This window comes from Alligator mississippiensis, chromosome 3 (genome assembly GCF_030867095.1).
Source record: "Alligator mississippiensis isolate rAllMis1 chromosome 3, rAllMis1, whole genome shotgun sequence".
Lineage (NCBI taxonomy): Eukaryota > Metazoa > Chordata > Crocodylia > Alligatoridae > Alligator > Alligator mississippiensis.
The window spans coordinates 95,243,091-95,256,038 of NC_081826.1; the positions used below are offsets into that span (position 1 = coordinate 95,243,091).

Consider the following 12,948-nt stretch of genomic DNA (forward strand, 5'->3'; position numbering starts at 1 on the left):
AGCTAGGCCATGAAGAGGCCGTCATTTTTCTCCTGCATCAGAAAACTTGTGAAAAGGCCTTGACATTTGTGACATTAAATTGGAGGAAGGCTGATAAGGAAAAAGAAAGAGCTTCTTATCTGGAATTCCCATGGGTTCAGAAGCCATATATGATGGTCCTCAAAACATTCAAAGCCCTAATGAAGAACTTTATAGTGTTTTCTACTCATTCTAAAGTGGAGGGAAGTGAGACTGGGATGTGACAAAGTCCCTCTTACCAATCCAATATGGCCTCACTAAACTGGCATGACAGTTCTTGTCAACTTTGCAGAGTTGAGAATATTTAAAAATTTGTACATGTTCGCTTGGACTGGTTCTGTCTTGATGTCCGACTTCTAAGCTATCGTTGAAAACAGGTAAATGGAAAGCCCTATCCAGTTCCAGGGTAATGGTTATTGATACAAACACTGACAGAGACAATCTTCTCTTTCTGACATGAAATGGGTTTCCACTCACATTGGGAATGCAGGCCCAACACAGCTAGAGTAGTAAACAGCACGAACAGTATGACCAGACTGTGGCTAGTCCATCCACTTCTAGTTATGCACTGGTGCTCTATGAAGGATACTGCTAGTACTCTCCTTAAAGTACATTTCAGTCTAACGTTCCCTGCTCAAAGATGAGGAGAAGCGACTGTGAGAAAGCAAAAAGAAACACATCACCAGAAATGACAGCTCCATCAGATAATATGTTGCTGATATGAAGGGCAAAGGCATTTCCTTTAAGGCATCTCTTGGTGATCAAGGGCTTATTGGTTTGTACCAGTATTGGGACAGAACATGGAGTTGGGACACAACATGGGCTTTCTTCATGACTTATGACCTGCTGTAATCCATTACCATAAAGGAATATTCAGAAGAACACTTTGGGTCCCCCTTGCTGGGCTGTGATCTGCACCCAGTGCAACTGTATTGGATGGCATGGATTCAGCATCCTTGTCCTGAAGTTGGCACCAGAGATCCTGGTACCTGTAGAAGTGGCCTTGGCACTTTTAGGTTTCCTTTCCCTGCTGGAAGCAGAGGCAGAATGCCTGGTTACCAGGATGTGCCAATAGATTTTTTTCCTCGGTGCTGGTTTGGAGTCTCTTCTCTACAATCATAGGCAGCTTTCATGGACTGTTACAAGACATGCAATTTGAGCCTAATATCCTCCAAGTTTCAGGTATAAGACAAGATAGCAGTTGGAACATCTGCCCTTCCCCAAGGCAGAAAACATGTTTTCTATGCATGCTGATTTAAGTCATATGACTATCACATGATGGATATTGTTTAGATGCTCTGAGTATAGACTGGCGTGCAAACAGCTGGTGCAAAATAGGTATAAGAACATAGAACATAAGAACATAAAAACTGCCATTTACTGAATCAAACCATAGGTCCATCTTGTTCAGTATCCTGTGTCACAGTGGCAGACAGTGAATGCTGAAAGGGAGAGTGAACTGAGTATGACCAAGGTTTTTTCCCCCTACTATTCCCCTCTCACTTGAAGGCTTAAGCATTTAAAGGTATAGGAAGTTCTAATTCATGCTTCCCAAATCCTGTGCTCAACAGCTACTGATGCCCCTTTTCTCCAAGAACCTGTCCAATCCCTTTTTTGAGCCTGGCTAAACTGTCAGCTTCCAGAACATCTGGGGGCAACGAGTTCCACAATTTACTTACAAGCTGTGTGAAAAAATTTCCCCTTGTTAGCTTTAAATGTATTACCAACTAGCTTCATTTTGTAACCCCTAGTTCTTGTACTATGAGGCAGTAAATATTAAATCCCTATTCACTTTCTCTTCTCCACTGAATATTTTGTAAACCCTTATATCATGACCCCCCCACCCTTAAGCGTATCTTTTCTAAACTGAATAGGCGTAGCCACTTTAGTCTCTCCTCATATGGAAGCACCTCCATACCACTAAACATCTTTGCTGCCCTTCTCTGTACTTCTATAGTTCTTCTTTATTTACCCTTCTTTAGTTCTTCTATATCCTTCAGTCCACTGCAAAAGACAGCAGAGAGGCACTGACTAACTTTTTTTTAGAAGGTCAGATGAAAAGTAACAAACAGAAGAATGGGAGAGGAGGGGAGAGAAATTTCTGCATAATAAGATGAAGTGCAAGGCCCTAGAAACAGAAGGTCAGAAGCCTCATGTTCCATCTTGCTATCACAGGAGGTAAGACAGAACTGAGGGATGACTATGGTTTTGCAGTTTGGCCATTGAAGCCAATGCTATTAAAAAGATCCCAAGCTTGTGCATAAGGTACAGGCACACATACAGTGGCATCCACACTGAGACATACTCAAAACACAGCTTCACTTTTCTTAAGTGGAGCTGAAAATCTCCTGAGAAAATATACAAGTAAAGAGTATTATTCCTGTCTAAATCTGAAGGAAACAGGCTGGAAAACAAAGCTTCTGAAAATGTCAAATCTGTCTTGGCTTTTATTACATAATTGTTGCAATAAAATACCATGAGCCTTAAGGTCTATTTAAAAATAACAAAATGGGGAGGGAAGGGAAAGGTTACAGGCTTTAAGAATCAGCTTATTTAACCTTAAGTTGTTAAATGAGGTAGGTTTTAGGCACCAAACTTTTCTCCAATTAGAAAAAGCTTAAGTTAACCCCCCCAATTTTTTTTTTTAAACATGAGGTACTTAGAGAAAAAAAGATTATTTTTTAGGTTATAACATGCCAAACTACTCAAATTTAGAGCATCTGAAACTTTAGTTCAGTTTAAGTATTAAAGTGGAACAGTCTTGTAGTAAACTGGAGTATATTACTTAGTCCTTTGCATAGTATTTTCATGGTACTACAATTGAGCACGTGTAAATCCTTGCAAAACTGGGACCCTGAACAAAAAACTAAATAGACTAATCCACAATGTGACTGATTAGGAGTACATGGAAGGCAAGCTTTTTAATTAAAACTGAATGTAAAAACCAAGCACATATTCTAAAGGTTTAAGTAAAAAAAAAAATGCAATATTAAAAACACCACATAATTTTAATATCAGGCATTGTAAAAATTCTCAGCATCTTTAAAATTCAAGCTAAAATGTTTTCACTTGGATTTAAAAAGACCCCTTCAGCATTAAGCAACAAACATTGTAGAATGCCTGATGCAACAACTCATCACTTTAGGAGTTTGTGACTTGTTTGCTTGCTTTACCAGAAACAAAACAAGGAGGGGAAAAAAATAAACCAGGAGCATAGATGTACAAAATGTAAGATTTGTTTTAATAACTGAAAATGGCAATGACCCCAGTCTATGACCCCAGAGAGCTGGTGGTGGTGTGCTGAGAATTGGCACATGACAAAATTAGTAGGATTCCTTGTTCGCAGATGCCAGTGCACTGAATATGTACCTAATACAACTTTTCCAAAAAGCTATGGATAAACAAAACTACTATATAAAAGAGTTAACGGAAAGAGGAGCATATGCAACAACTTTTAATACAGTGCTCTTTATGATCCCTAAAAAAACAACAACAGGTAAAAATATTTTCTGCTACCTTGCTTTTTTGGAGAGGTAGGAAAAGATGGCATTGCAGACAGACAAGACTGAGAGGATTAATGTATGAAATTGTACCTAAACATGTATTTTTAAAAGAAACACATTTACATTTCACACACATGAACTCTATAGTTAAATATTTAAATCATAAGAACCTCCCACACAGAACAAAAGAGCATACCTGTTAAATATGTTCTCGCTTGCAGCGTATTTATCCAGTCTTCCCAAAGGCGTCAACATTTCATCTTGTGAGACAAAGTCCAGGGCTGAAGGTATAATAATCACATCAGACTCTGAGCTGTAGTCATCCACACCAACTAGCAGAGACATCAGAAATATTCCTTATAATCACAGTACTTGAACACTAAAATGATGCCCACTGTTTTTCTGAGACAAGCAAGTCTAGGCAAGAATCTGTCTCTGAGGTATATACTGAACCAAAACACACACATACACACACACACACACACACACACACACTTTCCACTACAGCAGTTTTCTTCCTATAAAGCCTTTTTTATATAGTTCAACAAATACTCCAAGAAGGCATCTGGCCTAATTTATGTGCAATATGCTCCAGTGTCCCAAGTACAAAATTTCAGAAATGTCTGAAGTAACTTAGGTTATACAACATTTCCATTCGTTTGTCATGTGGCCAGATAATTCAATAGCTTTTTAAAGTATCTTCATAAAACTCTAACTACAGCTGTCAACAGGAAAATAGTGCATCTCTAGTCCGCAATCCACGCAATTGAAAAGTACCTCTAATAAATACAAAGCAAAGCAAACACACATTTTTAAAAAACTGATGCAAACAAATACCAAGTTAGAAAATATCAAGCATCTCAGAGAGTCTCAGTTGAGCAAAGCTGAGCCAGTGCCCCCCCAAATTTAAAAAATTGGATCCTAGTTTTAACCTTATTTTTCCCCCCTCCAGGAAAAACCTCACATCACCGAGTAATTTATGCTGTCCTGGTACAATGACAAGCAACACCATACAAAGACACACTGCTCCCATTCCACATGCTAGTTCCTGAACTTGAAGCACACACAGCCTACTACTGTATGCACAGCACCCCACTGAGATTACTAGAATATTTTCATTTGGGAAGCAGAATTCACAAAACGGGCACAGTGCTTACCACTGTGCAATATAAATTCCCAGTTGAGGCTCAGAAGTTTTACCAAAATACATTCCAACACATTTATTCTATATAGACTACATATATGAACCGATTGCTATGCACATGCACTCAATTCAATAAAAATCTCAAAAAGTAAACACATACACATTCAACCTTAATGAAGCCATTAATCCTTTCCTCACTGGCTCAAGTTCTAATCGTTCCAAGTATATTACTCCTCTAAACTACTTGAAAATTCAATACACATAAAAAGGACCCATCCTGTAATCTTTACTTATCTGTATATTTCCTCTGACTTTAAACCATTCCTACTTGTGAGACTGTATGATAGGGCCCACAAGTCACACGTCTGCCCCTATAGGTCTGATTCTGCTATCGTATAACTGCATCTAGTCTGACTATACGAGTTCTGCCATGCTATATTTCCAAGACTGAAGCCTCAATATATAGCTTACGACAGGGGTACTCAACCTCCAGCCCGCGAGCCAAAAATGGCCCTGTGAAGCCTTGGAATCTGGCCTACAGGGCTCCGAAGGGGTCAGAAAATTTGGTAGCAGCCGGTATGCTGCCACTCCTCCCTGCTGCCAAAATCCCAAGCCGCATGTGGTGGACCAGAGCTGGGCCACAACCTTCTCCCTGCACAGTCAGATAAGGGTCAAGCCAAATCTCCTTCCCTTTACACAGTCGGGTTGGGCCTAAGCCATGCCCCCTCCCCCTGTGCAGCTAGTTCAGGGCTAACCCATGCCCCCTTCTCCACCCCTCCCCACAGGTCCAGACCAGTCCATTCTCCCCGCCTCCTTGCAGGTCCAGGCCCACACCCTCTTACTTCTGCCCAACCAGGTTGGGGCTGGCCAAACCTCCTTCCACCTGTACAGGTAGTTCAGAGCCAGGTCACACTCCCTTCCCTCCACCCCGCAAAGCTGGATCAGGACCAGGTTATACCTCCTCCCCACCTCCCACAAGCTGGGTCAAGCCCCTCTCCCCCACACAGCTAGACTGGGGATGAGCTGCCCCCAACCCTCCTCCACGCAGCTGAATGAGTCCCTGCCGCACCTGCCCCGAGTGACAGATTGGGTCCACTGACTGGATCCAGCCTGCAGAGGAACCAGACACTGCCTATCCGGCTCACCGGACAAAAAGATTAAGCACCGCTGGTCTAGAAGTATATTTTTTTAAATGAAATAAAAAAACTGCCACTCTTCCCCACTCATCTGTTATAAAATCAAACTAAAAGATGTGAGTTAGGTTTTTAGATGCACCTCTCTCCCCCTGGCAAAATTTTCAATGCCTCATATGCAGGCATCTCTGATTTTCCACAGAATATTTAGGTTTTAGTTTCAAAGTGTATTTTCCCTTAATACTACACTTTTTCCTGTACACTTACAGAATCTTTTGAGATTTAGAAAGTGTGTATATTCAAGACCACCAAGTAAACTATGCTATCCTGGTACAATGACAGATAACACCAAAGAAATGTTCATGAAGCAGCACAACTGTGTTAGTACAAAGCTTAGTTGTGAGTACACGGAACGCCACCAAGACGACTAGGCTACTTTCATTATATTTCCTTTCACTGCGACTAGAAATAAATCCCATCCTTAAAAAAAAAAAAAAAAAAAAGACAAAATGATCAATACCTACAGTAGCAAGTAGTCAAATGTATGCCGTTCTTAAGAAAAATGAGATGGAAAGTGAAAGAAGTAAGTGGACAGCTAGAGAGATAGGGTAGAAAGGCAATGGAAAACTTGCTGGGTAGAAAGGATAGAGGTTAGCAACTGATAAGTGTTGGAAACAGTGAAACAGGAGGAGGAAGAAAAGTATGTGCCAGAAGTGGAGTAAGGCTAGGTGGAAAATAATGAACTACCATATTTACTTGAATCTAAGACAACCCTGAATTTAAGACGACCCCCCCCCAATAATTAGATTCTATATATGGGAAATATATAAATTTGTTATAATTTTCTAAGTACAGAATCTAATTATTGGAGGATCATCTTTAATTCATCCCTCCAACCACTGCAGGGGGGACAGTAGGAGGCAGGTAGTGAGGGGAGGTCAAACAGCTTGCCTCCTACTCATGCCTGCCCCCCTCCTACTGCATCAGGTCCCAACCTACCCCAGCCTCTGCTCTCTGCTCCCCACCCCCTGCAGCCTCTGCTGTGCTAGCAAGCTTCATCCCCATTCTAACCCGAGGCATGGAGCATGGCCCCACCCTGGCCCCATAGCAGCCATGCAGGCTGCACACCACAGCTACAGAACCAGGCTGGGGCTGTGCTCAGTGCCCCAGGCTGCAAGGTGAACCGAGCCTGTCAGCAAAGTGAGGGAAGGAGAAAGGCAGATGGGAGAGCAGAGGTATATGGGAAGGGAGAGATGGGGTAGAAGAGGTTGCAGGGGGGAGACAGCAGGTGTGGCTGTGGCCCCGACCCCAGGTAGGGGCGGGCACCCAAGCCACAGCATCTTCATACCACAGCCTATACCACCCAAGCCACAACTGCCACCTTCATACTCGGTTGTAAAATAAGTGACCTTTCTCCCCATGCCAAATGCAGGGGGGGGGGGGGGGGGAGGGCAGGACTCATCTTAGAATACAGTAAATAGGGTACTCATCAGGAGAACTCAGGAATCATTACTGTAAGACAAGGGGTTACAGCACTAAGCAAGAGCACTTAGCAACCCTGTTTGTATAGGCGTTTGAGGAGGACTAAGGTGTTTGAGATAAAGGGTTTATTTTGAGAATATGGCCTTATCTTCATGGGGAGGGAGGTGGATAAAGGTGCATTATTAAGTTAACTCAAAGTAAAAACCTACTAAAAACAAAACAGGCTATGGTTTTCATATGAGCTAAAATATGGCTCCCCCTCATAAAATTTGATTCTACCTGTTAACTCATGTAAAAGCTGCAAGCTGCTCTGCCTTCATTACGACTTAATTCAAGTTAACTAACTAAGGAATACACCTCTTTTTCATTGAGGAGGATGCCAGCGATGAGAGAGATACAGAGTTAAATCAATTAGAAAAAATAATACTGCAACATCCACGTGTGGTTATGCTGGTACTGTTCTTTCAAGAAAAGAGTAATACCAGTACAACTACATACTTACATAATCATGCTAATTTTTAATTTTGTACAGCTGAATCAAAATAAATAACTGTAGGTAGACAAACACTGTTTCATGTTAAGTGACGTCTGCCACTTGTGTATTGCTATGTATAGGTTTTAAGAGATGCCTTACTACCTAGAATCCTAGGTGTGGTTTTGGCAAATTAAAAAAAAAGCCTCTTGGAAGGATCCAAATCACATGTAACTGAGTGAAGAGAGAAAGTGTGAGCTCTTGTGAATCTGTTTAGTCAGCGCCATATAGCACTTTATACCTGTAATGCAAGCCATCTAAATAAAAGTACAAAGAACTATGGAAACGTGTTACTGACACAAGAGTCAAGGTTATTTAGAATTACAGAACTTTGCTAGACTTCAATTTATTTGCTAACCACAAAAAAGAGAAAAAAAATCTGAGGCAACCCTGATTTACTGAAGCACAAATGAATTTCTAAAACCATCCAAAGTCTCCTTCAAAAGCTTTGTCTTGGTGTTTCATTTTCAGGACCACCATATTCTTAACAGTACCTAAAGCTCTCTTTCTCCATGCTGACCCAACAGGGTACAACACTTTTCTTTATTTACAATGGTTTAATTTGCATGATTTGCTACAGGTTTAGGGAATTTTATCGAAAGTAGCTGGCAGAGTTCACCAATCTCCCAGTAACGGAAGGCAGCCAGTGATAGCAAGGGATAAGCTGCAATTCCCAATGTATTTGCCTCACTTCGTCTGGAGGTAACAAAGAGATACCTTTCAGACAGCAGCATTTGTCCCTGAGGCTGTCTCAAGAGCTCCTTGCCGTGCTGCACAGACACCTTTCCTAGCTGAAAAATCATATACAGCTTACTAGGTAGGAGTTTTGGTCCAATGAGCCACAGAAAAGTTCATACACCAGTATAACTAGAAATGAAGCAACTTTGTAGGGGCAACGGGAGTGAAAAGGGAGGATATGCATGGCCTTCATAAATCCATCTAATCTCCATGTCTCCAAAGCCTGCTGTCTCCCTACTCAAGCTGTATATATTTAGTTCTCAAGAACAACTTGCTCTCACTAGCCTGTGTTCCTGGTGAAAGTCTATTTGGTTAAACACACTCACCAGCCACTGCTTTGAGCCAACTATCCCAGGGGTGCATGAGGAACCGTGCACAATCATTGCAAGGACTCTAGCTAATGGTCCCTACCTCTCCATAAGTACTGTTAGAATATCTATCATTTTGATGTGCAAATGCTTATGAACAACTCCAGCAGAAATCCATCTCCAGCTGGAGTAAAGTAGTCATCCTGTTCTCTGCTTTGAGAACCAGACTTCAGAAACTGTCCTTATCCCAAAGAATTTGAGAACTTTGCTTCTCCTCCTCACAGTTCTACTTGACATTTTCAAATCTCACACTATTTGGTGACAGGCCAGAAACTAAACAGTGGTCTCCAACATTTTTAAGTAGGAGATCACCTTTGGCATTTAAAAGCAACCTAAGATCTACAGTGTGCTGCTGCCACCCCCTCCCCCACCCAACAGGTAAGTCTGTGGGGAGGGAAGTTGGGGGGGGGGGGGAAGGGGGCAGATCGAGACAGAGGGAGAAAAAAAATATTTGGGGGTGCACCTCCCCAGCAGGTAAGTCCCACCCGGCTGGGGCTCCACTCAAACTACCCCTGCTACTGCCTCTACAGCACTGTCCCTCACTGCAGGAGCTTCAATCTAGCCCCTGCCCCTTCCCTCCCCCATGGACTGACCTGCTGGGCTGGGGTGTGTGCATGCATGCATGCAGACACTCAGTCCCCCATCCCAAGCTCAGATTGACTCCAAGAGGCTCTGAGATCTACCAGTGTATCTGATCCACTGGTTGGTAACCACTGAACTAAAGGGAACACAGAGGACAGTGTTGCTGCAACAGCATAGCACAAGCATGGAAAAAAAAAGTTCTAACTACAGTAGTACATATACCACACAGCTTAAAACAGTGCTATCCCAGTTTGATATGCTACAGTAAACACAGTCAGACATGCGTTCTAATATGACTGTTAACAGCTACCATGGATAGTCCTGTCCTTGTGTTAGGGAAGCATATTAGTCTAGTTTCAGGTGAAGAGATGCAAGAAAGCTCTTCTGGTTGATCAGACCTGCAATACTACCTTCATGTGCATTTAAAGGAAACATGTTACTGAACATGGTTTTCAGTAAGTGTCTGCTGTAAGTGTTAATGAAAATAGTTTTAGCATAGATCAGACAAAATAGTTTAATACCTTTTCAGAAAGCATGCTTGAAGCATGATGAAAACCTGTGAAACATGGTTAAATGTAACCTGGAAAAGAAGAAAACAAAGTATTGGGCTTACTCTTTACTTCTTAATGATATAAAAAGATAGCCTGAGATTTTTATGGCATCTTCTCTCTTAATAAAAGTGGTGTGCAAGTGAGGAAAGAGGTTCTTACTGGTCTGCTATCCAAATCCAAGTCTATCCTACGCTCAGGTTGCTCAACATCCTACCACAGTTAACACACACCAGAATCTGTCACCAACAGTACCCACAAGGGAATGATGTGGCTGCTATCCCATACAGCATGATAACCAGGTACCCAATCACAGCAGGGTTAACTGGGTCTTTGGGACAAGTCTGGAGTGGAATGAAAATTCATGACTATGGATCTGTAGCAAAACGCTCACTGTTTTAACATGAACCCTTACCAAAGCTTTATCTATCTTAAAATATTCAAAAGCAGTTGGAAAACTACTTGGATTACTATAAAACACTCTATTAAAAGACATTAAATAATTTTAGTCAGAGTCTGAATTCTGTTTTCATGAAATAAGTTAATACTTATACCAAACTGACAAAAGAAAAATGCTGTGTTATATTTTTCAGGACCTCTCCTTCTTCAATTAAGGTGCCAAATCTGGAAATATGTATTCTTTAACACCCCTGAAAGGATTTCTTCCTTGAAGTGAAGAATGAGAAAAAGGTACACCTTTCAGTCTTTCACTTTATACCATAAAGCAGGGGAGGAAACAAAATATTTTAAAGTCTTTGCAGAGGAAATGGAAGCTTTAATTTGGCACTGTAAACTGAAACCATGTTTGAATCAGGTTAGTAGGCAAGTGAGCTGTAACCAGTTCCTCTATCTTGTTTGTATCTGTAGTACCAAGAGGACTTCTTTTCCACTCTACCTTCTCTATTTTTTTCTGCAGTTGCAGAAAGAAACTCTAAATAGAGTTAGAGTAACTCTATAGAACCCAAGATACACATTTTAGTGTGTTTAAATACAAACAGTATTTAATCAATATCTGCATTGATTTAGCACAGCACTCTGCACTCCTCCTTGATACAAATTAGATTTAACCCCTTCTCAAAGTGTGCTTATATTTCTGAATATCAAAATACCTGATCATTCATTTCACTTATATGACCTATAAGTGCTAAAAGTGAAAAATTTCCCTAAGTGCCTTGCCATACACCAAGGATTTCTTGGAATCATTCATATTAGCAGTTGAACAATAACATGGAGCATCTAATTAAGGTGAATGAGGTTAGCAATAAGTAAGTTATGTTGTTCTCCAAGGATCACAAAGTATGCTGTGCACTCAAATGGTTTCTTGTTAGACTTTTTTTTTGTAATGTTGCATACAGAACACCACTATCTTGGGATAGCTATGAATGCAAGTTTTTCTCTTGGAAAAAGTAATTCCACAAAGCAGTCAAGTTGTAGAATTGTGAGTATACCTTTCCTCCCCCTTTTAAATTTTTCAGTATCTGGAGGAATAAGGAAAGGGGGTAATCTCTTTGTCATATTAAAACTGTTGAGGTTCCTGGTTTTTGCTCTCAGCCAGCATGGTTCACTACAAAGCATTGTAACTTTCCTGCCTCTGTTCTTGTGCCAAATGAAATGAGTTTGACAGAGCAATCTAGCAAGGCATGCAATTTTTCCCATCTTTAAAAGCAAACAAAAAAGGATAAAGATAAAATCTGTTGACCTAATATGAAATGTAGGCAAGCCCTGAATATCCACAACAGGAAGTTGACTGAATAGCTACCTTTAAATAAGTAATTCTGCAGCTACTCTTTTGGAATATCTCCCTGGGGAGACCCTAGATTGAGGGTCCACAAAGGGAGCCGCTCCAGAGTAAGAAGCAGGAAGCACCACAAAAATGCTGACTTCTCTGGATATGACAAACTCGGGAAGATTTTAAAATTTTAACGCTAGCTATTTCACATGTACTTATTATTCCTGGGTTAACATTAAAATGTCATTATAATAAGTTACTGATTTTCTGTTTCAAGATAAGCTTCACTATATGAAAGTCAATATAAACACCTTGTTTACTGAGCAACCAGATAGAATAAAACAATATGCCTGTTCATTTGATATTTAACATTTACTTCAGGGTAATTCTGACCATTTACTCTTTACTTTTCCATTTCTAAATCATTAAACTCAAATCTATAATACATTATAATTCATGGTAACCTTTTTAATCCCAAACGGATGAAAACTTGTTTCCTGACCTTACCCACACATTCCCTGAACCATTACACACTCTCCTTCTAATATCTGAAATATGATTCTAGCCTGGGTCCACACAATTCAGAAATCTAAGAAGCTGCTGTATCCTGTTTCAGTCTTCAGTATGGGTTGGAACATACAACCAGGCTAAACAAAAAGGGAGCCAGTTACACACACATATATCCTGACAAGTTGGTTTTGTAGTTTCAGGCAGGAACACTGCATATCGCTTCTTGAATGCAGGGGTAGAGAGGAGGGGGGTCAATTTATCTGATCCATTTAGAACACTTTCAGGTAGCCCTCATATTGGCCTTACCTGTAAATAAATTATTTAATCTCTGTTGTAGTAACAATTTCAAATAAACAGAAGATAGACATTACTAGCTACCCATCAAAGCAACATTAGAGCCATGTTTGACAGTGTCTACACTAACTTTTTTTCTTCACTATCTAGTGCCAGTGCTGTTGTAACTATCATTACCTGCAGTCAGTGTAGACCAGGAGTTAACAACCTTTCACTAGCAGTGGGCCAACACCTGCAACCTAGACACTGCCAATCCCTTGCCGTTGATTCAGCCTTCCCCATTCTGTGCAGTGGGCTACTCTCTTGTCCCTCTAACGCAGCCTCCACTAAAAAACAGGCTGCTGAAAATCACGGCAAGGGATGGTTT

General features: G+C 40.9%; 1 protein-coding gene across 4 annotated transcripts in view; it reads right to left on the reverse strand.

Moving 5' to 3' along the window:
- PPP4R1 (protein phosphatase 4 regulatory subunit 1) overlaps nucleotides 1-12,948 on the reverse strand; it is an 82,893-nt gene that overhangs the window by 44,214 nt on the left and 25,731 nt on the right. For 2 of the 4 annotated variants that reach the window (XM_014606681.3, XM_019490340.1), the window contains one exon: nucleotides 3,718-3,802. The exons of 1 other annotated variant lie outside the window; for it this stretch is intronic. In XM_014606681.3, the coding sequence (XP_014462167.1) occupies nucleotides 3,718-3,802 (85 nt within the window). Of the gene's footprint in view, nucleotides 1-3,717; nucleotides 3,854-12,948 lie in introns of all 4 variants that reach the window. One more of the 4 variants, XM_006262859.4, reaches the window with a different exon arrangement.